At 36.9% G+C, this 27,496-nt stretch overlaps 3 protein-coding genes across 3 annotated transcripts; all 3 read right to left on the bottom strand.

Annotated features, from left to right (window-relative positions):
* Positions 1 to 172: 172 nt before the first annotated feature.
* On the bottom strand, positions 173 to 7,740 carry LOC137963875 (uncharacterized). Its single transcript, XM_068811091.1, has 3 exons — positions 7,603 to 7,740; positions 1,028 to 1,188; positions 173 to 534 (listed from the first exon to the last, which is right to left on the bottom strand). The coding sequence occupies exons 1-3, from the start codon at positions 7,670 to 7,672 to the stop codon at positions 517 to 519; spliced, it is 249 nt and encodes an 82-aa protein (XP_068667192.1). The 5' UTR covers positions 7,673 to 7,740; the 3' UTR covers positions 173 to 516.
* Positions 7,741 to 15,213: 7,473 nt separating this feature from the next.
* On the bottom strand, positions 15,214 to 15,534 carry LOC137963408 (uncharacterized). The gene has a single exon (XM_068810531.1). It carries the CDS (start codon positions 15,532 to 15,534, stop codon positions 15,214 to 15,216), a length of 321 nt encoding a protein of 106 aa, XP_068666632.1.
* A 1,228-nt stretch (positions 15,535 to 16,762) lies between these two features.
* Positions 16,763 to 25,939, bottom strand: LOC137962875 (uncharacterized). Its single transcript, XM_068809993.1, has 6 exons — positions 25,532 to 25,939; positions 25,230 to 25,388; positions 24,668 to 24,928; positions 22,079 to 22,738; positions 16,997 to 18,091; positions 16,763 to 16,873 (listed from the first exon to the last, which is right to left on the bottom strand). The coding sequence occupies exons 1-5, from the start codon at positions 25,610 to 25,612 to the stop codon at positions 18,002 to 18,004; spliced, it is 1,251 nt and encodes a 416-aa protein (XP_068666094.1). The 5' UTR covers positions 25,613 to 25,939; the 3' UTR covers positions 16,763 to 16,873; positions 16,997 to 18,001.
* Positions 25,940 to 27,496: the final 1,557 nt, after the last annotated feature.

The following is a 27,496-nucleotide window of genomic DNA, read 5'->3' as shown; positions in this document are numbered from 1 at the left end:
TGATAGCTGCATGGTTATCTCCGTTATGTCAACGGAAATAAGGAGAGGCATATATGGCCAACATTTATCGCACATGAGGTTAGAGGTGTCGAATTAGCAGCACCTTAGACCTCACAAGAGCAGAGGCAAGTTGAGGAACCTCTAAGAGCAGGAGGAATTGACATCCGGGGCATTTGAAAATAAGGAAACTTAAGGTCTTCGAATTCAAACACACAAATTAAGAGTCGACGGGCCAGCCACCACAATGTCGGTATAAGCTGGCTATTTTCAAAGAAATTTTGAGAAAGGTTTAGACACGGTATCCTGTCCTCTAAAAGTAAAGAAACTCAGATAACCAGTCCAACCATCGTCCTGATAGAAGACGAAGGGAACCTTTCAGCCAAATCAATTTGAGAGAACTGAAATATATTATCCTGTAAATTTCCACGCTTTCCATCAGCGCCTGTTTTTCTGTCTACTTGAAAATTTCTCAAAGTACAATTTCCGATAGGCCGCATCTCAACTGTGCATATACGATTAAATGCAGCCGCCCAACTGTCAACGATTTATTTCGTCAGCCAAAGCAAAAATAAGGTGCATCACAAGAATGAAATGCAGAAGAAAATATTGCAATAAAGTACTGAAACTAACTAAAATTCTTAATCTACAAGTTCTCTTTCTCGTTTTAATTAAGTATTCAGGAAACAAAGAATTTAAAAATCAGTTGGTGATGAAAAGCAATCAAATTGGAAATATCCACCTTCAGCCGCAATTCACTACACTTGAACAGCAAGGATGCTTTGAAAAAAGTAGATGTCAATATTGATACTTTCTGTAAGGTGGATCTGGTCATTTTAACTGTCACTCATGCGAGCAATGAAAATGGCAAACCTTCTTATTGAAGTTAAAAAGATCATAGAAACTCGGAAAATTTAAGAATTATATAGTTATGAAAATGAGAAGATTTATGAACGGAATAATTCTACAACTGTTATTCAATAAGTCACAATGCACATGAAAAATAGGGTAATGTCAGTGTTGCACATACCAAAATAGCTTCGATCTCTCTTTCTGAGACTGGTGTGCGCTTGGGCTGAAGAGAAGCCTTCCCTCCAACAGCTGTATTCCTAGGTGGAGCAGGAACTTCAGAACTCAAAGAGATTTTTTTTTCAGCTTTGCCAGCCGAAGACGAAGAGTCTGATACAGAACCTACACAGTTATAATTCAGAAACAGCTGAATCATTTATACATTTTTGCCATGCAAACTAAAACAGAGAAGTCAAAAGTCAACATATTAGAATCTTTTAGGCCCGTGGTTGGAAATTTATATCCCAGGAAAACTAGAATTTGTTTTCCTAGGATACACATTTCCAAGAAACCTTCAGATAAAATTCTATTAGTGCCTCACTAAGAAATTACATGGAAAATTTTAGAAATTTCCAAGAAAAATTAAATAAAAATTAATAATCAATCTCATACAATACCATACTTATCCGATAAATTTTCAGTAAAATAAAATGTCAAATACAAAATTACCATTAAAAATTGCCTTGTACTAAAAGTATTACAGCATCAATTGTCAAATACTTATTCAAAATTTTTCCTACTCATCTTTGCTGGAAAATCTTATAATTTTCTAGTTAGAAGGGTTTAGGGTTTATAGGATTTTCCTGGTAAGAATTTATAGTTAGAAAAGTGTTTCCAAGAAACATGAGGCACTAATGGTCCTTGCAAACGTATTTCTACTATAAATGTCTTTCCAGCGTTTTCTGGAAAAGGAACTAACAGGGCCTTAATTACTTCCTAATTCCATACAAAAATTCAGCTAGAAACAACTCAAAAAAGTCAGGAATCTTGAATAAATTAGCTCTGACCTACAAACTTGAAGTACTCAGAAGCATTGAACAAGTAAGGGGAAAATATTCATATTGGAATAACAGAATCTTGTTGTTTCAGAGTGTGATGGATGTGTCAACCATAGGATTCTGAAATCCTGCCAATTAAAGCAACCCAACAATCCGTAGTATAAAGGCATTCAAATTTACACCATAACATAGAAACATAACAACCCACGCCTCCAAGCATAACAAGTGCAAACCACATGAGCAATTTCCAAAGTTTATATCTCTCCATGCATGAACTTGGAATTTCACTTTCTATAGAATTGGTCAGGCATCTCAATTGAATTTATCACTGCCAAGCTCTATAGCTTAGTTACTATTAACCAAGAAAATTAGATGTTCAAGGAACAATCAGAAAACAAAAGAACAACAGTCCTGGCAAAGTCATAAAACAAAGAGAGGCTCTGGAAAGCCTAGACGCCTGATACATCCAGACATTTTTGCCATTTTACCCTGAGAAAGAAAAAAGGAGAAATAAATATTCAGCTTGCTTTAGCAATATTTTCTCTTAACTATAGGAATATGACCATTTAGCTAATGGTAGCAAGAGTTTTCCCTGGTTTAATAATATACAGGTGTTTAAGTTAAAAAGCATTCTTTTCAATAATCTAATAAGAGTATCTCTCGAAAGAAGCTTTGTAGTAGGGCGTAAATTAACAGAAACCATTAATGTTAAGAAAAATGAAACTGGGTATGAAACCCATGACTCAGCTGGTACCCGTTCAACTGGGTTCTGGCATAAGTTCAACCAGGATAACATAACAAATCATTTCTAAGCACTTCCTTGCAGGTTCAAACATGGCATTTCACATTTTTATGATGTGAACAGCAATCTTGAAAAGGGAATATTATAACTTACATTTTGTTACTTATCTGCCACAAAAAAAGATTCAAAGAGGTGTATTAAATTCTTTGTTTCTCCTTGACAAAAGAAGATGAAGAGACGGTATAGTATTCAGCTTTCTCTTTGACATTCTCTTGGCTGTCACCTTGCATATACAAGTAAACTGCTTGCGATTCTGGTTGTGTTCAGTGGTGATGAATTGATGGAAAGTTTGTTTTGTTTCACTTTTCTAATTTCCTTTCACACGCCTCCCGGAGTTCGAAGAATGTGAACTTGATCAGGCACTGCTTTCACACCTTGTTCAGCCATTTTTTATTGGATGCTTCCCCTGCCAGTTAGCATGCTTGTGCTTTATTTTTATCTGCTTCATATCAGCTGCTGGTAGAGATAGATTTTTTTTTATCTGCATGCCGCATCTTCTTGCCACAAAGGGAGCAACTTATACAGCATTAAAGCAGGGTACAGGCATTCAAATCCTCCCACATGTTACTGACTTTTAGCAGGCAATGGTTCAACGTGTTTGCTTGCACCAAACACTACTGCATTCCTCAATGTGTTTGTCTTGAAATCAAGCAGCTGCTTCCACTTTTATTGAAACTTTGTTTTTTCACATCCTCTAATCTGTAGTTTTCCACAAAGTAGCACCATTGCTTCTTTATCCTTGAAACTCTGTTCTTCTATCACCACTGCCAATAATTCCGAATCTCATGATTCCAAGTTTCATTCTCAGACATTTAGCTTGTCCTAGCTCCTACCGGTTGCCGAGTCGCTAATTTAAATCCTATTACATGTTCCTACCTTGACCAGGTCTCTCCTGTGACAGAATCCCAGCAGCTGCAACTTTCCGTTTTCGGCATCACTCAGACCATAGTCCTTTTTAACTTAGGTTCCTTTCCTATTTAACATGAATCTGTGTTCGATTTAGAAAGTGCATAATCTTTGCTTCCTTCTCAAGACATTCTTTATCAATGGCATCAGACAAGAGACATTTATCAATCCACTTGCAGGGTTTCCTTTGGTGGTACCACCAAAAGCTGGGCTCCCGTGCTTTGAGACAATTTATTTCTTTGTGGACTGTTTTTTTGGGGATATAGTTTCTGCTTCGGTTTGGGTTTGCTGAATTCGCATCCACTGGAAGTTTGGTGTATGAGCATCTGAGCAGAGTTGAGAAAAGAAGGTTGCACTGCTGATCAGATTCAAAACTATGCCCCAAAGCGTTTCTCTAAGGTGGATCAAGAATCAGGGGGTGGCAATTTAGATTCTATCAAACCCCAGAAGTTTTACTTTGTTGCTGCTATTTGAGAGCAGCAGTAACAACAGGCCAAATGCCAAGTTTGGCCGAATAGGTTTACTTTCGTGTATTTGCCTGTTTATCTTGATGAAGTCACTTTCTTTGTTTGGGGATGCTGGTCTGTCTCTTTCTTTGTACTGGGTTCGTATTTATCTAGAGTCAGAAATGTCTTGAAAAATTGTCTCATGTCTTGAGAGTTGACTATGCCGATCCTGTTTTATTTGAGTTCATTGAATTGGTCTTCTCATTGTATATGGTTGACTTTATTATTTCCTAAGAGACTTGTTTGGTACCCTTTGATATGGGTAAGATTTTCTTACTTGAAAGGTTTAGGAGGCTGAAAGTGGTGCCACAACCTATTCAAGTTATCTTCGAAGTCCCAGTGTTGGCTTCAATTTTATTTGTCACTCATCCTTCTTTTTAGCCCTTATTTGGGTTCTACCCTAAAGGTAGGGTTTTCTGAGACTCATTGTCTTCATTTAGTTTCTTATCTATCTAGTTTAGAGGTAGTTTATTATTTGGAGGGAAATCCATGTATTTTCTTCTTCAATCCAAGTTGGGGCTCGACATGTTTTTGGTTCCCCAATTTGAGAGGGAGAAGGAAAGGAATATGGTGGTGTTGGCTGAAAATTATTCTAAACCGAAGATATTATTGTTGACCAAAACTATTAATATTCCAAGGGGGAAAACAAAAGATGAATAATTTGCATAGATGAAAATTATTTTTCATCAAAAGAAGATTGAAGACCAAATATCTTTTTTCGGCAAACTTGAGTTACAAATCCTAGTTTGTATTGAAGACTAAATATGGAAGAGTCTTACATGACTCTCATGGGAAGAAGCTACAACCAAGGAGGAATTTCAGTATTATCAGAATTAAGTTTATGTTACGGTTGTTTAATTATTTTAGCACTTATCTTTTAGAATTTACTTTGGGTGTAACTGGGATATGGATAATTTAATTTAACTCCGATCCTCTGTATTTTCTCTATTATAAATAAAGACCTAGTGTACTCAATTTACAATAATCAATGAATTATTTCCTCTCCTGAAAATCAATAGTTGTCTTGCAATTCATTTTGTTTCTTAACCTTTTCACCCACAAGTGGTGATTAAGGTGATTAACTAGTTTGTCCTGGATCCCAAGCCCGCTTCTCTGCTGTCATTAATAGGCTCTTCCACCAAATCCTAATTCTCAAGAAGAACAAGCTGTAAAAACTCATGTCCTTAGCACAAACGACACATATAACTATCAAGGAGGACAAGATGTGCGTCATGGAGTGCAAGAGAAAAGAGGGGATATTCTAGCTATTGTTGAAGATTGTAGCCAAGAAGATAATGTTAGGAATTAGACGCCATCTAATTCCAAACTAAAGAGAGCAATAATAATAATCGCAAAAGAAGAAAAAAGTAAACACGGAAAAGACAACAAGATTTATACAGGTTCGCCTCAAAGTGAGACTACGTCCTGTCTTCCGCCATTGCAGTAATCCACTATAAAGATGAAATAGTTTACAAGAGAGATCATACATACTTACAGGTGTTTTCTCTAACCTCTCTCAAGCTGAAACTCAAGATGCTTCTCGGATCATAAAACCCTAATAATGGCACCCCAGATATAAAAAGGAAACTAGGGCAATAGCAATTCAAGAGTAAAATTCCCAAACTACCCTTAATGAAATAGTAGTTAATATATTGTGGACCGGGAGGGGGGCGAGACTTCCAACCCCCACGGCAACCTTACTACGAAAGTCGATCCGTGTACCTACTCAGCGTAGGGCGTTGGTTAAGGTCCACAACTGAACAGATAATATTGGCCCGTGATTTTTTTTTTAACAGAATTAAGACATGGGTTTAGAGAGGTGGATAGTAGCATCTTGCCAGTTTGACAAGAACTTTTCTCTAACCAATATTTTATTTTTCGTCTTAGGACTGGTTGAGAGAATCATCTGAGTTGACTCATTCAATATTTGAACCAGCTAACCTACCGGATTTCTTTAGAACCTGTGCTTCAGCCTATTATAAATGGGAAAATTTTGTGTCCCATTTAATGTGGTCCAAATCCAGTTTTTACAACACTTCAAGAATTCGAATTCAAAGATGCGAAAGAATGAAAACTAATTAAACAAAGAACCCAACCCACCTTCCCACATGACTTTTTCTGGTATATGGAGGACCCATGATTAGTTCTTCCCTATTTCACTTCTCTCTCATATTTTAGGTTTTTTCTATTTTTTAATGTTGATTACATGTGCAAACTACACCCCTTTCACTTGGTAAGACTTGAACTCAATACCTCGTCCTAGAAAACCCCTATATGGCCTTTGAGCAAAAGTCCACCTTGTTTTAGGTTTCACCCGCCTTGCATTTGAACAAAAGTAGTCACTTACAGTAAAAGCCTCGTTTCTACACATCATCCCAAGCACATGTGTGTGAAATATCTTGCCACAAACAAAGGAAGGTATTGAGGAGTATATGATGTAAATAATTTTTTTCTTATTTTTTAGTCTCAATGAACATGAAAGAGAAACAACAAGTACCCAATTTAGGGAAAAAGAGAAATAGCAAATGTCCTTCACCCACATATTTGAAGCTGTTGGAGGTAAATCAATGCAAAAGGTAGCAAGTCTGGTTGTTGGCCTTTGGTTGTTAACAGTTGAATAATAGGAACTATGTGGATCGGGACTTTAGCTCGATAGCCACAAGAGGGGAGGAATAATAGGCATTATGAAGTTTGGGCCTTTAGATCAATGGCCACAAGGGGGTAGAGAGGAGGGGGAGGATTTTGGTGCGATTTCTTCGGTTCCAATCTCACCAAGGGAGAGGAGTGGTATAGTGTGTGTGCGTAATCAACATTCAAAAAATAAATTGGTCCTCAAAATCAATAACAAACTGCTCTTGTTGAGGTCTTGAGTAATAAAGACATCAGTTAACTCCATGCTCGAATACACATGATGGTCCCCCCCAAATGTTTGAAAACATTCAAATCTAATCCAATATATGGGAAACTAGTCAATGTACAAGGCATACCAAAACGTGAAGAAATCAATGGTTCATTTGTGGTGGCATCTGAAAGAAGAGGAAACTCCCACCCTTTAAAACAAGCCGTCAACTTAAATCCAAAAGAGAGCTCATTCTATATGTTGGTTCCAGAAAGTTCAGTATTTTGTTTTAATCTTCACCAAGACAATTGCACTACGATAGAATTTTGAAAGCAGATTTTAGGGCAAGAGATGAATTTTTTGTTGCACAATAATGTCATCGGTACAGCCCATACCGTCCATCAACAATTGTATTCGTGCTTCAGAACCACTCGGACAGATCCTTCAAACCATCTCGCAGGACAAAGGAAGCTTTACAGACTAAATCCTCTTCAAAGCATTGCACATAAAACATAAAAATATTCTTCCAACAAACCATCAAATAGCCATGGTTAAAAGGACCCACCGACTTGCATGCATAGAACATAACTAAATCAACATTCAAGAACCAATTCCTCTTCGGGTGATTTCAGGATATCAACATCTTAAACAAAATAAAGTAGAAGATAAGACAAAAAAGTTTTGAAGGGAAAAACAGCACCAGACCTGTGGGTTTCGGATGCCTTTGCGGAAATTTGATACGAGGCACACGCTTCAGAAGATGAGTTCCAGCCATCTCTGTCTTCCTCCTCCCTCTCAGTCACGACCGAACAGATGTTAGATTTCCTGCCTTTCCAGGTTCGACGTCTTCCTCGTATTTATGCAGTCGGAGCTCCGAAGTCGGACCCCACGACACGTAAGCATTAATGAAAGCCGTCAGATCAAGAGAAAAATTGACCCATTTTGTGCCATAATTTTTAAAAAAAAGGCTTTAAAAATTCTAGTATTTCACAAAATATAAATTGAAAAAAAAAAGACTTTCGGCTGAATTGAGATAGTTTAATTAGGTTTAAATACCTAACTATAAATTATCAACTATGACAGTGCAACAATACGACCACATATCGCATATGTGACAGAAAAATGTTGTAGCCTGAACTTTGATCTTTGTTCAGGCTTCATATCTTGTTTATTTTCAATCAATCCATTTGGGTTAATTTAGATCCGTCTCTGGAACAGAAGGGATCAAGTTGAAGAAGCATCGTTCAAGGATCTGTTCGTTTACGGCCGAACTGAAACTTTTTCGGCGACCACGCTAGTGCTAGCTGCTCCCACCATTAATGCATTTTTCTTCATCTGTGAAGTCGCAACTCTAGTAATGATTCCCTCCACCAGGGGATGCGTAGCCACGATCTTAAAAACAAAAGGTTTTCTGAGTGAGTATTGACCTGTTTTTGTTCCTTTCAACCTACGCGTAATGGGATTTGAACGATAAATTCTTTTCACTTTTCACTCTTTGAATTACATAGTATTACCCATTAACAACGAGTTTCACACTTCCCCTTGCTGTCTCTCTCAAACTGCTTTACTTGTGCGAGCCGCATCGATCGGTTGTTTAATTAACACGATCAGTTCGTCACCGTTTTCTCTTAAACTCTCCATGGCTTCCGTGTTGAAAAAAACTTGGAACTGTGGAGTCAATTTCTTGACTGGAAAATATATGTATATTACAGAAGAATCACTTTCTTAAATCGTGATTCCTTGTTGGGTTTGGTAACCTTTTTCTGTTATTTCTGCTTTCTAAAATTCCAAGTTTTGAGTGTTTCATACGGATCGATGACGCCTGCATCGATGATGACCCAACGCGGCACCGTTCCCGCTTCTGAGTCTGGAGCCTTCTTGTCCTTGACCTCTCTCTATATATATGGTCTCATCAGCAAGCTCTCCCTTGCTTCAGCTTTAATCTACACACCCAACTTCTCTTCCTTCTTCCTTCTTTCTCCTTTCTCATCTCTCTCATGGGTAACTGCTTGGATATTTGCGTTACTGGGTTGTCAAGGGAGGAAACCCTTGATGAGTTTAAGGGAACTGGGCATCCAAAGAAGTTGAAGCGCAGTCAACCTATTCGATTGGAAGATGTGTTGCTCTGCCCTATTCCCCATCAGTCTGCTATGAGGATCCACAGAGACGAAGAGAATGAGAAGATGAAGAAGAAGGCCAAGTATGTGACGTTCTCCGATGAAATCTGCATTTACGGAGCTCAAAATGATGGGTCGGCCGAGGATTCTTCCCGTGAAGATGGAGGAGAAAAAGGTGGCGGTCTGAGAATTAAGATCTTGTTAACGAAGCAAGAGGCAGCTAAACTGATAGCCATGTCCGAACGCAAACAACAAACTCTGGAAGAGCTTCTGATGCAACTGAGGAAGGAGAAAGAACTTCCCACTACGGTTTCGGATTCTCCCTGCCAGGAAAAGAATCTGGTGCTTCAGAGCATCCCTGAAAATGGGAGCGTTTAACATACCCCTTTAATCAGCTTTAGATTAGCTTCCAGTAGGGTCACTGAAAGAGTTCCATTTCTAGTTTCAAACTAAGCTGCTTTGTCTGTCAGCTCACGGAGAGATATGAAGCAGAAACCAGTCTGCCTGTTTGAAGATGAACAGTGGAAACATAAGGCAGTACAGATGCTATACAGTCAGTAGATTAATTAATAAAACTGGAAAGCTTTTGTTTCAGTGATTCTTAAGAGTTATTTAGTTGCTTTGAATTAAGAATATTTATCGTATCAGCAGACACAATGAAGAAACCAAATCCTTGGAAGTAGATATAAAATGGTTGGTAGGACTTGGAAGAGGTTTCCTTTCTTAAATAACCACCAGTAAAACGGTCCAAACCATGCTGAGTATCCCCTTCAGGACTCCATGGGAAGACCTTTGACCTGCTCTTCTCAAACAAGATATACATGATCAAACACAACTACAAGACTCAAAACCGGCTTAGGACTCTAATTTCTGCAACAATTTGTCTGTTGTCATTTAAAAAAAAAAAAAAAAACCCTTTTTGTACCAGGCACTACACTAGAAAACGCATTCATTCATTTGAGAATGAACTCATAAATCACTACTTTATGAAGGACGGTCTTGTGTCAAGGCTTGAACCATGGCTAAGGAATACTAAGGATTATTGTCTAGCCATTACAGGAAAATAAAGTGATAAAACTATTCTTAAAATTTCATTATAACTAAATTCTCTTTTAACTGGTTTTCTTTGTTATATTTCGTTTCGTTGTTTCTTTTCCTTTCATTTCTCATTGAGGAATCAGAGTAATTGTTAATTTGCACTTTGTTAATGACACCCACGTGTATATGGGTGATATGACTAGTAAATAAGGAGAAGTTTCATAGAGATTACATAGAATTTAATTATGCAAGTTGGTATATGTCCTCTTATGTATTTTTCTTTTTAAAGCATGCAGCCCTGAGGGCATTGTAGTCATTGTAACACCTTCACACAACTACAAATATAGCCTCAAGGTATAGGGTAGAGTATTCAAGCCTCTTTCTCTTGGCTCAAATTTATCTTTACGACTCTCTCTTTTTTCATCTTCTTTCTTTCCCTTGGTTTCTTCTCTCCTCTCTCCCAAAAGCTAGAGTTCCTCTCTTCTCTCCTTCTTTCGAGATCTTTTGTGTTTATGTGTTGGTCCTAGAAATCAACATATTATCAGAACGGGCAAAGATTTGAGATGGAAAAGGAGAAAAAAATAGAGAAGAAAGAGAGGAAGAAGAAAAGGAAAAAAAATAGAAAAAGGAGTTTCACGTTTTTCCTTTAGTCTTTTCTAGTTTTTCATTGGATTTTTTACTCTCTTACTATACATTTCATATAGAAAATTATATACCATTGGAAAGATCTTTGAGCCTAGTTTTCAACTTAAAAATAATTGTTACAATCAAATTTTTATAAAGAGAGAAATTGACATTTGAAGCAGAGAAGGTCTAGAGCAGCATAAAAGTTTCAAGTAGCAATAAAAAGGCTCAACTTTCTAAACGGTTTATACCAACATTACTAAGAATTTATATTAAGAATTATATCTCAAAAGAAAGTAATGTGAGTCTCTACTTTCTATCCCAATAAACTTTTTTCTTAATCTGATTTTTCTAGTGAGATACATCCACAATGGAATAATCAAAAGTCATGCGAGTATCCGGTTGGATGCGAAAATCTGAATTTAAGCCAAATTTTTTGCTTCACTTTTTTAGTTGCTAATGTTGGTTAAGTTTCCTATTTATTGTCAAAGTCTAGTCAATATTTCACCAACTTGAGTATATTTCCTTCCTTAAAAGTTTCTATTGTTTGATCTCATATTACATTAGTTTCATTAACATTAGTCTTTCCCATTATCTGAAAATTTTGAGTTATAAAATCTTGTTTGTTCATTCTAAATTTCAAATATTAGTGTCCTAAATATCTCTTATTCCATAATTTATCTCTAGAATATTTTATTTCCAAATTGGTCAAGTTGTGTTAAGAAGGAATTGACTTATATAATAAGTCTATATTTAGAAATTTTTATTAGGTTTTTTTATGTTTCCTTAATCATCATGTTCATAGAGAAATTATTTTTTTATCTCCCTCTTGAGTCAAACTTGGTGATTCCCCAAAAGTCATACTTAGTCAAATTTGTTAAGTTAATTCAGTTCTACTGTTATACTCCCCTACTTTTTAAAAAAAAAAAATAATGTCACATTCTAAATTCGTTTTGAAGTTTGAGTGTTGCATAGTCCCATACTTCCTATTAAAGTTGTTTCCTTCTTGTATTTCTCCAGTTTATTATCTTGTAGTTTCGTCACTTCATAACAATGCCTAGACTCACTACCTAAAGAATATAGGAGTATGCTCAACATCGAGATTGAATCAAACCTTTCATTCTTTACCTAAGTGGTGATTTGTGTTTGAGCTACCTTTAAAAAGTGAGTAGTCTTTTTGTTATGCCCTAATGTTGGCTTATTTTTTCGCCATTGAAATTGATCGGAGTGCGTCTTAAACTATGACTTTTTTTATTAGTGTATGTAACTTTGTCGTATGACTATGAGAGATTTTTCTTATCTTGCCATTATATTGTGCAAGTTGGGTCTCTTGGTAAAGAATAAAGAGATCCCCAACTTAAGGAGGAGAAGTAGAAGAAGAAGAAGTATAAGAAAGAAGTAACCAATAATAAAGAATTCCACGTGTTGTGGTAATCAAATTTTATATGATCAAAATATCCAAAGGGGAAAACAAGATGGGAATACGATGAAGACTACAAGCAAGATGTGAAAAAAAGTAAGATTAATCAAAGCAAAGCAATCAAAGTTTTTTTTTTCAAAAACACAAGTTTCTTGACTAAGATTATTTGCACAGTGGAGTTACAAACACCAGCTTGAGGGGGACTGTTAAAGAGATCCATGTGTGTAGGGGTGGCATGACAAGTAAATAAAAGAACTTTCATAGAGATGACATAGAATTATAATTACACAAGTTGGTATATATACACTTATGTCCTTTTCTTTTTGAAGCATATAGCCACAAGAACATTGTAATCATTGTAAACGTTTTCACACAACTATAAATATAATCTCAAGGCATGGGATAGAGTATTCAAGCTTCTTCCTCTTGGCTAAAATTTGTCCTTACACCTCTTTTTTTTCCCTCTTCTTTCTCTCCCTTGGTTTCTTCTCCCCTCTCTCCCAAGATTTGGAGTTCTTCTCTTCTTTTCTTCCCTTAAATCTTTTGGGTTTATGTGTTGGTCCTAGAAATTAACACACTTTTATTTTATTCTTCTCTATTATTACAAACACAACCCAGATTAGTAACAGACTAAAAATTATAATTAAATATTAAGTTAATATTTAATTAAATTGAGAGATGATTAAAACTCGGGATAACTATTAGGTGTTAAGATTAAAATGAACCAAATAATTAAAACAATTAGAACCAATTCATCACCTTATAGCTAAAACAATTAGAAATTGCTTATCTCGAGAATATTACTCATTAACAGACAAGTGACACAATCACAAAACCTAAATTGAAAATAACACAAATTAATTACCATTTGATAAATCTGTTAAAGACACCCTTTTACACATTATGTAAGACAAATGGACTGAAGATGAAAATTTTCCTCTCCTAAAAGATTTTTTATTTATTCTTTTTTCTTATTGTTCTCAAACTATACGCACAAGCAAACCCTTATTTCAACCTTACTACTACATGCATTCTCGTTCAATCCATGAATACAGCTTCATTGTAGAAAACTTCTTCAAGAAATCTCTCCAGTTTGTGACTCAACATGAGACTAGACGTATGAATGAAGAACCTTCATTTCATATAACGTCGAAACGCAGCTCAGAAAATTTGGACCTACCATTCTGCAAGCGAGTTGAGACGATTTTTATTTTTTATTTTTTCTTTTCTTTCGTTCGTGCTTGTGAATTCCACAGGATAGACTGAAGAAAATTTTAAGAGGGAGACATGTTTTCTTGTAGAAGATTTGTCGTCAAAGAGTTGAACGGCTACTCAGAAGAAAAAAGTTTTTTTCTCACCAGCGAGTTGTTTGCATGTGGATTACGGAATCAGTGATCAATGAAGTTCTGACTGAAAACCCCACTTATCCAACCCCATTTAATTCAGAAAGTGATGAAGCATTGGGGATACGTCCAGAAGCAGTTGAGATTGTGTGGAGAAAAAAGGACGCATGAATTGTCTTCTCTTTGCGCGAGTTTTCTCCCATTTTGTGGTTTTATTAAGAGGTGGGACTGGTTCAGTTAAAGAGAAGAAGATGACTCGTTCCAATTTCCAAAACCCAAAGAAAGGGAACTTTCAAGTGAGGAGAATCTGCTGCCAATTCCAAAGAAAAAAATTCCTAGTCAATCTTGCCATTCTTTTCTTTGAAAGGGATCTTGCTGGCTTGGAGAAACATTTTGAGCCTAATTTTTTATTTTTAATTGATTTTTCATATATTTTTTCTCTTTTTAATATTTATTTAAAGTGTGATAAAAGCAAAAAAATTAGAAACATAGCTTTCAAAATATTTTCTACGACCTACCATTGGCCTGAAAACTGAAAATCAGTGACAAGCGTATTGGATTCCCATTACATATCGGGACCTCATGATCAAGTCTTCTTTGTGATGGCAATGGCAGTGGGGCTTTATGCGTTAGCTAAAGTCTCACTGAAGGCCAAGAAAAACCCACAAGGACATGGACTCAGACCAGAAATGAAGAGCAAATTTCACGGAGAAAGTTCTCAAGAACAGAATCAAATTCCATGAAAAAAGGGTTATATTAGTTGCTTTCAGAGACCATTAGTGTTGGTAAATGCAGGAGGTTGAGAAATGACCAGATGATGATGTTTCAATATCATCGTTGGGGCTCAAACGTATTTGACAAAATTCCCCGTCGAGACCCGCACCTGGATTAATCACTCCTGCAATCCAGCTTCATAATCCGTCATGGCACTTGATCGTCGATGAATTCGATCTCCATCGGAAGGCGCCGGCGGTTGACATGCACAGGGAAGCCAATGAATACAGACGTTTTGATTCTAGCTTTTTCTGTATCTGCAACGAACCTGTTACTTGAGCATTTGGACAAGAAGAAAGCCATCAGCTACAGTATTCCGCCATTAGAGACGTGAAGAGCTGAAAAGAGCTTCAGTCGAGGAGTGAATGAATTAGCTTCATTCCCTCTACGTGAATTCTTCTGTTGGAGTTCAGAGAGGTTCATCTTACAATGACTAAGCACAAGTTAAAAGGTTAATTTCTTCTCGTTAATAAGCACAAAAACGTACCTAAGCAGCTGTGATTTGTTAAAAAACAACGAAAGAAAAGCTAATTAACTAGGAGATTTGAGTGAGTTTCTTGAATCAAATCGAAAAGTCATCGGCATTTCAGAGAAGGATGACATGCCTGTGCAATCACATGCGTATCTAATCTTTTTAAATGAAGTCTATTTGTAAGACAAAAAACATCGTCTTGAGATTCTCTCCAATTGCTCTTCATATTCCGACAAAATTTGGTTAGGTAATATATGGATCGGGGGTTCTCGTTGATCTCCATTAGAATGAAATGAAGACAATGTAAAATGGGAACTGGCAAGCTCATGTACATGGTTAACAGAGATGAAATTTGAGCGATAACGACGACCACTGGCACCATATCTAGCCTACCAGAAAAGGGAAATCTCAATATTACAAGCAGGGTCTGAACTATGTAAGATAGTTAATATGTTACAATCCGCGCAAAGGCAGAAGAAAACCAAGGAATAGGAAAAAGCTGAAGGGAAGAACGGAAGGAAGTGAGCTTCATCTGACCATCTCGATAGTCTGAACTTCAGGAGTCTCCATGATACTCTCTAAGGAGGGCTTCCAACTTTCTGGCGCTCTGTCTCTTCCTCTCTCCATCTCCACCAATACATCCCCCAGACTCCGGCCACCTTTCTCCTTGAGCTGCTGCAAAAACCAGTCCAACTCTTCTCTGCTCAACAGGATCTTAATCCTGAATCCACTCTTCCCAAATCCATCTTCCTTTTGAAAACCAACCCTTTGTTGCTGGTTCCCTTCTCCTCCTTCTCCTGTCCTTTCCGCCTCCGTGGAATGCGTCCACGACTCCAAGCAATTACCCATGATTCCGAGGCAACCCAACTTTCTAGCGAGTGGAGAGTATATATGATCTTTTACTTTTGAGGACCTGCAGAAAGTAAGGTTTGGGGAACAAAGAGAGCAACGAAGACAAATACCTTCAGCAGGACGGTGAGGTAGATTTCTAGGGAAGAAGGAACCCAATATTTGTAGGGAACAGATGGAAAATTTCTACTGTCAAGGTGATTTTTCAAAGAGTCTTAAGGGAAGAAGGCCAAGAGACCTGCTTTTCTTCTACTTTCCCATCATGTTTTCATTTCAGCTCCGGATTTTTATGGAGCAAATCAGAAGAAACGCACATTTGTATTTGCTGTGTATTACTTTGATGGCGATGGTAACCCTGTTTTTCCACGGAGATAGATGCCTCCCGCGTCGTCTTCTCCGGACAGAACACCCCCACCGTTCCTCAAAACTACCACGAGACCAACTCCATTTCTCTGCTATAATCCCCCATACTGAACCATGAATCCGACGATATGATGGGATTGTTAATAGCCTCAAGACAATGACAGATTTTCAATCAAAAACTAATCAGAGCCGGAAGTCACGGGTGAACAGGAGCAAGGCAATTGAGTAAGACTTTTAATCAACCTTTCTTCCCTTCGTCCCGGCACTTCGCTAGCTTTCGCTCTGAGTATGTATAAACCAAAGAAAAAACAAAGAAGAATGATAAAAGCATCAGAAGGATTAATTGTAGATTACTTCACAAATCACAATAGAGTAGTCTAAACCCTAATGCAGATGATGTCTCAGGCCTCCCATGGTGTGGAATAACTTCGAAAGAAAAATCTGTATCACAGCAGAATACCAGAAAAGACGACGCAGTGGGGTGAGCAAAACAGACCGAAGCCCACAAATTATGTAAAATTAATGAAAAATATGAACTCTAGAGCGTTCTTCTTGTTACATGCACAGATTTTGTTCACGCATAAATAGAAATCTAAGAATAACGAAAAGAGGTTGTATGCAAGTGCAGTAGTAGAAATTTAGCTTAGTAATCTAACTTTAGGTTTATCTATTAAACCTTAAATCCTAAACTTAAACCCTTAGTTGAGTTCAGGTCAGATAGAACCCAGGTGGCTTAATATAATTAAAGTTTACTAGACCTTGAATAAACAAAAATAAAAATACAGCAACTTTCTTCACAAGGTTGGCGAATATGCTTGCAAAATTGCTGTCAATGTGAAGACGACTCGGTAAATTATTCGGCTAGTCTTTACATCTCTTACCTGCTCCAATAGCACACTTCTCCCGGCATTTTCTACGTAAAGAATCCCATGCAAATTGTGATATTTTTAATCCTCCAGGCTTCCAAATTATTTGCCTGCAGAAGCATGACGATGGAGGATGTCATGAACAGAAAACAAAAACAAATTCGCTGAATGCTTGTGAAAAGATTGATGTTTAGAAATGGTTAAATTCCCTTTCAATGAACGGCGGAAGAGACCTGCAGAACATGGTAGATCGGCCAGGTGGCTGAGTGATGTTGGAGAGAATGGACACTAGATTCATTAATGAGAGAGACTTGGTCTGCCCAGATTATCAAATTGGCATGAATGACACTGGAGTACTGAGTAAAGCACGCGGTTGACAGTTTTCCTACTCTACCTGGCTGGAGGATATTTCAACCATCGCACAGTGAGCTGGGCGCACCATCACTGAGTAAAATAATCTTGACTGCATTCATCGATTGGCACTTATAAGGAGACTTCAACTACGGGTTAAAAGTTCCCGTGTCGGAGGCTCACTGCATGAGTAGGTAATTTAGAAAATGTTTGAACTGATCCACCAACCAATCTATATCAAATATTTTAACATCAAGCCTTGGATACGATCTGTGAAACCCAGAAATCCGGGTACTACTGGAATCAAATCCTCGTCGGTCCTGTGAATGGTAGCATCTGAGCCATGGGGCCAACGGGAACGAAGATTCGAGCTATACCCTGATCACAGGTTCAGCAAATCCCTTCTGGCATAATTTACTTAAAAGGAGTAAGATACTCTGTTGTGTAACCTTGCCAGCCGAAACCTCGCCAGCAGCAACCTGTGGGTAACTACACCACTAACATTTCAGTAAGGGCTAGGCACTGAACCTGGCTTGCCACGAAGATTCTGGGTACTCAGGCAGTATAACTGTTTTCAAGTATCTTCAAATTTATGCCATTAGTGCTCACCATGCGATTGTAAAACAAAGATCTTCAATTCATCAACAAGGATTTCAGGGCTATTCTTGTGGACACTCAAACCCATCAGGATGAAAACTGAAGAGGCACAACTACAGTGATTAAACATGGATTCATAAGAGCAAGATATATTCTATCCCCAAGTCAAACTTTAGTTCAAACCTATACATCATCCATTCTGGGGTTTACTGACCCATACTCCCAAATAGGTTCAACAGGTACAGCTAAACATGTCCAACTAACAAACATATAAGGGATCCAAGAAACACCTACTGCAACCGTTGCCTCTTCTTGGCAAGGTTATCAAACACTTGGCGAACATCTGCCGATGTGATTGGATTGGAGGTATCATGTGATTCCTGCATATGTACATAAGGCTATTAAGATTCTGTGAATCGAATTAAGGCACAAATAATTGAACATGTTTAACATATGGAAAGATCAAGGGGAAAGTAATCATTAACATGACTTAAGAAAGATTCACATCATATGTAAACTGATAAACATCCTCTTGTAAAGTGTGATGCAAAGTTGCCAGGATGGTACCAATTAAGGACATTCCAAGAGAAGACACATTATATGAGGCAAATTCATTAAGAGACAAAGAAAAGAGGCGGAGAACTCATAAATGGCTGCAAGGAAAAAAACTAACTAAAAAAATATCCAAATAACCTGGTGATTACAAACTGACACATATAACAGCCCATACCTGGTCAAACATAACCCAAGACATCACACTAGTAAACCCCTCCCCATGTAGCCATTGGGCAAAAAACCCAACCCACACCACATGTGCAACATAAATACATAATTATGAGTGTATATGCTCAAGTATGTTGCAACACACGTAATATCTATGAAAATACAAAATCATATGTGTGTGCAAAGTTGTGGGCTGATGTAATTTTTTCAAACTTGTGTGGGCCGATATACTCAACAGGGAAACTCAAATTCCATAATGATGATTAACTAAAATAAACTTCAAAAACCAGTTCAGGATTATTATTTTATATAATTGCCTCACAAAATTGTTGAGTTCCATCTTCTACACTCAACCTAGAATTCCTACAGAATGGAATCCTTATAGGTGTCAACTAACACAAAATTATATAGACAGGCGATATAGATGGATAGATTTTTGGAGAAAATTAATAACCATTACTGAGAACACTGTTGCAAGACTACAGCTGTCAATGCACCTATTACAATTTGACCATATTTGGAGCAAAATAAAGGATTCATGCAGCCAAACTCAAAATAGCAAGAGTAAGGTTCTGAGAGTAATGATGATGCTCAATCAACTGTACAGTACAATATGAAGTTTATAGATACCTAACTTCACAACTGTCAACCCAAAGATCTAAGAGGTCAGCTCCTCACTCCCTGGGTCAATTCAATTATTTAAGGAAAAATAACCTATAATAATAAATTTCCATGTGAACTACTTACTATTTTTTTATTGTTGAATCCCATACCCCAAGAGATTTGAACCTAACATCTCAACACTAGAAACCCCTTCATGAGACCATCCAACCTTTGGGCTTACTTTCATGTGAACTACATACCAATGGACGGTATAGAATGTAACTTTCTTTTCTAAATGAGAGAAAGAGATGTAATTTGGAAAGTTTATGGCGACAAAAAAATAAGAGTAGTTAATTGGAAAGATAATGATTAATGAAGAATAGAGTTTGAAAGAGACCCAAATCAAGCATAAGAGGAAAGATCTACTTCCTTCTACAGAGCTAAATAAATGTAATGCAATTTGTTTCACATCTTCTAATAGTTCCCTTGAAGTTTACCCATTTCCACTTGCTTAAAAATCAATAAAAGCAAAAACCTGAACTTCCAACAGTAGTTGCAAAAACTCTAGTGGCCTCTTTTTTACAGTCTTTGACAACTTACACTTAATACTATGGAATCAGACTAAATACCACGAAGATCATTACATTGATTATCATCACAGCACAACAAGTTAAGCAAGAACTTAATTTCTTTCAATTTTTATTTTTTAAAACAGCAAAAAAGTATACCAAGGAAATAGATGAACATCCAATATTTTGAGGCTTAGAGAATAAAGTACTTATAATATTCATCGTTTAAAGTTGGTTATCATCCTAATTTATGGGTTTGTCAGTGTGAACATGCACACTGTGTGAAAAGAAATAGGTGGGCCATGTGATTCAGTTATGATAAACATTATCTAAGGATGCCATAAGAGGCTGGATCAGGGGACAGGGGTCAGGGGTTGGCAACGGTCAGCCTCTATTGAGCGGAAACCACCTGGAAGCAACTTGGTTAGGTTATGCATATTTTAACTTCTATATGACTTGCCAAATGAATGGTCAGTCTATGACCTGACCTCACTAGTAAATTAGGAATGGGATTTGGTGTGAATGTGTGCACCATGCAAACAAAGAGAGGGGTGGTGGGCACATGAGTGATTTGTACGATCATATGATTCCTCACATTTTGCAAAAGAGCATGAAAGTAACTACCACAACCCATGCCAATCACACATCCTATCAAAACTTCTGGTGAAGTGTGTGTGTTTTTGTCATGAAATCACTAAAATTAGAACAAGAACAATAAGAAAGTCACCTATTTGTAAGGTTGACTCAAAATCCTAAGCCTACTACAAGTAACAGCTTCACATAAGAATCAGGGAAACTAAGGTTAACTTGTCAAGGATGCAGCTTTCCAAATTTAGATTCAGGAAGGTATGCTAGGAGTTTGCTCCCTACAAGCCTCAGGGATGGATATACCTCCCAGTCTATGCTAGGTAGTGGATTGCAGATTGGGGAATCTTTTGGAACCCGCTACCTACAGGTAACAGGTTAATTTGATTTATTGCCAAAAAAAAGTTTTGAAAGGGAACACTTCAACTTTTTAGGTAACAATGAGAAGAGTTGGTTCATAAGAAAATGGGGCTCCCAAGGAAGAAGATTACAGACATTAAACTACAATGATTTTAATCAAAGAGCAAATAAAAAGCACTAAAACATGAGAGGATCAAAGAGGGATAGTGGTGCCAACAACAAGGTACTGCAGGGCAACCCCTTCCCAAGCCAATGTATCAGCCATACTATTGCCACACCTAGGAGTATAAAATCACTAAATAATCAAGTCTTTAAACTAAATCCAAGCTCATCAATATAGATAAATAATTTTTTTTAAAATCCAGTGGGCTTTTGTCCCACTTGCCTAACTAATACGACACCGAGCCATCCACAACAGCAAGGGGTGTGGAGAAACTGCTCATGAAAAGTTGAATGCCCTAGAGGAGGGCTCTCAACTCCACCACCTGAAATGGAACAATTTATACATTATGCACCGTAAATAGATAATTTCTTCCTTTGTCTTTGCAGAAGATCTCTCAAACTCAGTTGCCACTATTTTTGCTATTACATTCAGGACAAAGTAAGAAGTTGAGAGCACACCAAACAAGACCTTTGTTTTGCCTCTATCAAGTTAGGCCCTTATAATTAGTCTAAAAGCAGGAATATTATTATTACACATCTAAATTCATCGTCTTCCACATGTTGATCATTTTCTTTCTTCTTTTGTTACTTTATCTTTCCTTTTGTTTTCAAAATTTTCAAATAAGCAAAAAGAATCTTTAAACTTCGTCAGGGAAGTGACTGCTACAATTATACACCCTGCTTAAAGCCTTTCCTATATTAGCATGTACTGTTCATTTAAGAACAGAACAGAGCCAGAGCCAGCACCCCACTATCCCACCTCCATCGTGAAATTCCCAAATGCCCTCACTTATTAAAATGTTTTCATTTCTTTAAAAATAAACTCTTTTTCTTTTTAATGCCGAACCCCTTCCCCTGGTGAGACTTAAAGCCAAGACCTCATACTAGAAACCCTCCCATGTGGCCATTGAGCCAAAGGTCCAATCCAAAAAAAACGTAAAGAAATGATTTTCTTTTGCTATACAAAATGGTTATGACAATCATCACTTGTCTAAAAATTCTTGTTTGGGATCTTTTAAACCTATCTTATTAAATAAAGATGGGGGCAATATAGCAGTAAGACACCCTGAATCGGGTTGAGAAAACCCAACCCCACCCAACTCTACACAGATTTTTTGTCTAAGGCTGATCCTGCCCCAAAGTTAGAAGGAAAAAACCCATCCCCATGCAGAGCGAGTCAGGTTGTGGCAGATTCCCCATTTAACCTGCCACTGTTCCAGCACTAATGATTATCATAGCATTGCTTTGTTACGAAACCACAGAGATGAAGAAAATCTAACTTGCATGTTGTACTCAAATCTTTACCAATCAATATGCTTCAGACAATTCATACACTGCGAGAGATATAACATACAGATGACATACCAAAAAAGATCTGATCTCATTCTTCATATCGGCAATGCCACTCAGAATCTCAATCTTTGCAACATGGTCAAGGTTATCAAATAAATTTAAAGCAACTCCTTCTTGTTTCTGCAAGTTCTCCTCTCTTTTTAGTTTTCCAATCTTCTCATACTCCTCAAGTGAGTCCTCCTTGTCAATCAGATACCCAATAACCTTTTGGGCATAGAATTCCACACATGCTTTGCACTGGCAAAGCTGGTCTCTCCAAGATTTACCCAGAAACATTGGTTTCTTCTTCTTCAAAACAGGTGAGGCTACAGACAGATCCACTCCAAGTATACAAGTGGGGTTTGAGATGGCAGCAACTGTACAGCAGACAAAATCCAAAGTTTTCTTTGTGTTTTCTTCTAGTACAGCTTTTTTAGCACCCAAGGAAGTTTCAGGATCAGATTTTGGAATCTCTGAAGAGCAAGATGCACTATCAATATTAATAGAGGAAGCTGATGCAGCGGAACCAGGCTCCAACAAGTTTTCTTCCTTTTTACTGATAGTAGGACCATTGCTTTGCCTAGCGGCGGCCCAAATAGTCTGAGGATAAAGTCTCAAGAAGGAGCAGACCATAGCACAATCCTGACAGATGAAATCCTCATATAAAGGCTCTCCCTCTTCATCTCTGGGTATCTGTGGCACAACCAACGAGGTAAGCTATGCTGGAGAGCATAAGAACTAAATAACTTATGTTTAGTAAAAAATGACAAGAACATTTTTGACAATAAATTAATAAAAACATTATCACTTATAATATAAGAAACACAAACATTGTAACTCACGGTAAGTTACTAAGAAAATAATAACCGTGTCAATTTAAATTAAAATGATTGTATGAAGCTAACAGCTGATGACTTATTTTCAAGGACCCAAAAACATGTTACTAAATGTTGAACAAAGGAAATCAAGCTGAACTTACCTAAAAGAAATTGCAATTGCAAACTTGACATAGTGAAGATGAATATAACCAGGTGTCAGCAGTATATAAACTCTTCAAAAGGAAAATTATTTAAGAGACACTAATACAAATATTAAGTCTCATGAGATGATAAATACTAAGGGGGGGTTAGTGCACATGACTCAGGACATGATCTTCATGCGCATTGCGCAGTTCATGTCCTGATGTCGTTAGGGGGCGCCGAAATTCATGTCATGTACATGAATATACATGAATCACGAGTTCATGTCTCAAGAGTAACGGGCGGAAAGTGCTTTCCGCCCGATTTTGAGAGTCATCTACATGACTCTTGCGCAGGCTCTCTCTCGGCGAGCGGGGCTGTCTCTCGGGGGGCTCTCTTTCGCACACCCTCTCTGCCGTTTCATTTCCACAACCCTCTCTCGGTGTTGCCGCAACCCTCTTTCGTTCCGCAACTGTCTCTCGTTCCCGCAGCCCTCTCTCGGTGTTGCCGCAGCCCTCTCTCGTTCCGTCGCCGGCCGTCGCCGTTGCCTACTAGCCCGTCCCCGTCGCCATCGTCGTTGCCCGCCGTCGTCGCTGGCCATCGCCGTCGCCGTCTAGCCCGTCCCCGTCGCCATCGTCGTTGCCCTTTGGCTCGCAGCTGAGGAAGACGACGATGGTTTAATTATTTTTATTTATAAATTAATTATTTTTATTTATAAATAATTATTTTTATTTATAATTAATTATTTTTATTTATTTAATATATTTATTTTACAGTTACTATATTAAAATAGTGATTTAATAGTCATAATTAAAATATTGTTAAAATAAATATTTGATAAATTATTTTTGGCATAATTATCCGATTGCTATAGTTAATTAAACCAATAGTTTTAAATTTTGTGATAATATATTAATAATTAATAATACATAAAATATATTATGTACAAATATATAGTGTGTTAAAGTTATGATTAGATCAATTTTTTCTCTTAAATTATTCATTTTTAGGTTAAAGTATATCATATGTTATTAATAAATTAATAACTCAACGTATTACTTTCGTTTTTGTTATTTATAATGTTATTTATTTATTATTTGTAATTAATCGTGTAGTTATTTCATTGGCTCATGTAATTACCATATTAATGTACAATAAAATATCTAATTCAATTAATAAATATATTAGTATATTTAATTATACATTAAATAATTTATTCAAGTAGTAATAATAGTTGTTTTACCTAATTTGGGGTTTAAGGATTATGTTGTAATTAAGTGCACTGTAAAGGTTTAGAAATTCTCTTGTTTTTTATGTTTTTCTCATGTTGGGGCACTAACACTGGAAACTGTTTTCCAGTGCACATGAAGTCATCAACACTAACACAAATTCTTACCTGATCTTCATGTACATGACATGACATGATCTTCATGTTGGACATGACTTGATCTTCAAGAATCCACTTTGGGGCACTAACCCCCCCTAACATTATTACTCAATATGGTATGATAATAACAAAATAATATGGCCTTTCAAAAATAATAGTAATAATAATATTAAAGTGTAATTTAAATCTAACTAAACTCTATTTGCAATGTATAAATTCAACATGTTAACCATCAACCTACTTAAAGAGAAGGACTCGGAATCATGGTATACTGACCTCTTCAGAAGCCGCAAGACCAATATGGTTCTCATGAAACCAGTCTTCACAAATGCAGCACTGTATCATCTCCACTTGTTCTTCAGCATCTGGATCTGGGTAAGGGCGAACGCATGTGCAATAGGAACCTTTGAAGTTTTGATTGTAAGAATTGCCTGTATTTTCTGGCTCCCTATCAGCAGAAAGCTTGCAGGAGAACTCCTGAAACTTAGAATTCCCACAGTCACACCTGAAGTTTCTCTTGGTCCACAGCTCGATAATCTTCAGCAAACAACAACAAGCAAAAAAAAAAAAAAGTCATTAAGAAATTAAGGAACGTGACAACGGAAAATGCTTCATGAATCGAAATGCAGAATTACTACAGGAAATAGCATTGAGAGAACTCCGGTGTAGTACATAATGAGGATAGTCTGGGACCAAAAAGAACGTGTACATTCCAAAATAAGGTCACAAAATACCTTTGATCGGTCTAAAAGGTAACAAAACTAACCATAAGTTTAGAGGATGACCATTATCAGGAAATACGGAGGAAATAAATGTCTAGACTATAACCAAAGCATACCTCATGGCCATCGTGGCAACAGAGACAACATGCAGTACAAACCCCAGCATTCCCGTTTGGTGTACATGTAAGGCAAGAGAAAAGCGCCTGCCTCTTCATATATCCTTTAGCATAAGTGCATTCCTTCCCCTCATCCCCACCCAAAACCAAGTCAGCTTCCTGCAATTACTTTCACAAAGACAGTGACAAACTCGGGACAGAACAACTTGCCCCCTCAAACGAAACAGCAAAAAGAACCAACTACAGACAACTCCAACACCTCCCAATTCAAATTAACCCTAAACGAAAATAAATGATCTTACCAGTTCTTGAGCTTCCATGTCCTCGATATACTCGTTTATAGTCACTGTACCCTCCATCTCATCATCAAACGCTCCAGCCATTTTCAGATAAGGAAAATAAGGATTCACAGTATCAACAACCGAACAACAGAGCTCAATTTCTTTCCCAGACGCAGGTTCCCAAAACACAAGGTGAATTTCACTTCCACAGACAAATCACCGGAGGAAGCGCCCACCTTTACGCCCTAACACCCAAACCAAGAAGGAGTAAAAACGCGCAGATATGCATGTCGACAGAGAGATGGACAAATCAGCTTTGGACATGGGTTAGAAACGTTCTGACATAGAGAGAAGCCGAAACCGCAAGAGTATAAAGAAGAATGAGGATGAAGGCAAGGAGGGCTTCGGTCAGGACCCGGGAAGGCAGCAATGACGTGCGAATTGCGATGGACTGAGAAATGTAAGCTTTATATATGTGTGGGCTGTAAGGACATTTTCCCGCCATCTGTGCGCCTGCAATGAGAATTGATCCAAGCCTCCCCCTAAGTTTTAAATTCATGGTTTGGGTCTCGGATTTTGAAGGAGATAAAATATGCTGGAATCGTGTAACGAAGTCAGGATTGTAACATCTATTATATATTACAATAAGGGAATTATGCAAGATATTACAACTCGGAACCAAGACCGACTTGGGTCTATGAAATTCTGAATCGGACCGCTCGAGTCATAGGTTATCTGACTGAGTTGAAACACCATGATATCACGAGCATTATATAAGCATAATATTTATAATTATTATCTAATGAGATATTTAATCATAAATAAAATGATTAAAAATATTTATTTACTTTTAAGCCAATCGGTTTTTTTATAACATCTTTTTTTTTTCCAACAAGCTAGGGATTTTTAAGAGTAATGTTACTTAATTGTGAGTTAACACAAAGTCACGAAGCCGAAGTTTGTTAATTATTAGTTTTCTTTTGCAAAAATACCTAATTTATCGATCAATTTAGAATGAATGACTTAGAAATGTAAGTTGGTTAAACTTGAGTTGGACTTCTTTTTTGTTGTTATTACATTTTTTTCTTTGAACCTAATTTTTTCATAAAATATCTTCACCCATAAAATGCCAATTATCTAATGAAATAGTTCATGTATCAAATAACCTATCAATCCCATTTTATGTCACTTTAAGAGATAAAAAATAGTTGGTTGACCAGTATGGGTTGCATCGAGCCGAGCAAAGCCCAAACTTGCCTATTGTCGAGCCGAGCTTCAAGCCGAGCTCGAACTTCAACATACATTTAAAACTTTTCAAAAAATATATATCAAATAAATTGTATATACAATTATGCATACGTTTTACATAAAATTGGGCATGGCCTCTATATAAAATTGGGCATAACCTATATATATAATACATTTATAAGATTGGGCATGGGTTGTACTTAAAATTAAGCATAACCTATGTATATAGTACCTGTATAAAATTTGGCATGACCTCTACTTAAAATTGGGCATAATCTATATACATAATACCTACATAAACATTCCATAAACACTCCATAAAATTGTCTATACATTCCATAAACACTCCATGAAATTGTTTATACACTTCATACACTCCATAAAATAGTCTAAACACTTCATACATTACATAACATTATGAATAAACTCCACACACTAATCAAACACAACAAAATTAAATGAAATATCACTATCAATTTACAATCACCCAAATAAAAACCATAAATCCATTATAAATTTACAAACTATAGTTATTTCTCTTCATGCTAGAAAATAATATACATCCTTGCATGAGCAAAATCTCCACCTATGACAAAAAAAAAAAAAATAGTTATTGTCAGATAAAAAAATACTCTTCCACTACTAGTTACTTAATGTCGTTAAAAATATTAAAATTACCATAATGAGAAAAACATGAAAAATCATGTAGCTGGTAGCATTATCTCTACACTCATCTTC

This window comes from Aristolochia californica, unplaced genomic scaffold, assembly GCF_029961685.1.
Source record: "Aristolochia californica isolate CCGP_79_NKW_82.1479 unplaced genomic scaffold, dmAriCali1.0.hap1 SCAF_4, whole genome shotgun sequence".
NCBI classification, from domain to species: domain Eukaryota; kingdom Viridiplantae; phylum Streptophyta; class Magnoliopsida; order Piperales; family Aristolochiaceae; genus Aristolochia; species Aristolochia californica.
The sequence above is the reverse complement of the archived record's forward strand: the minus strand, read 5'-3'. Positions and strand labels throughout refer to the sequence as shown.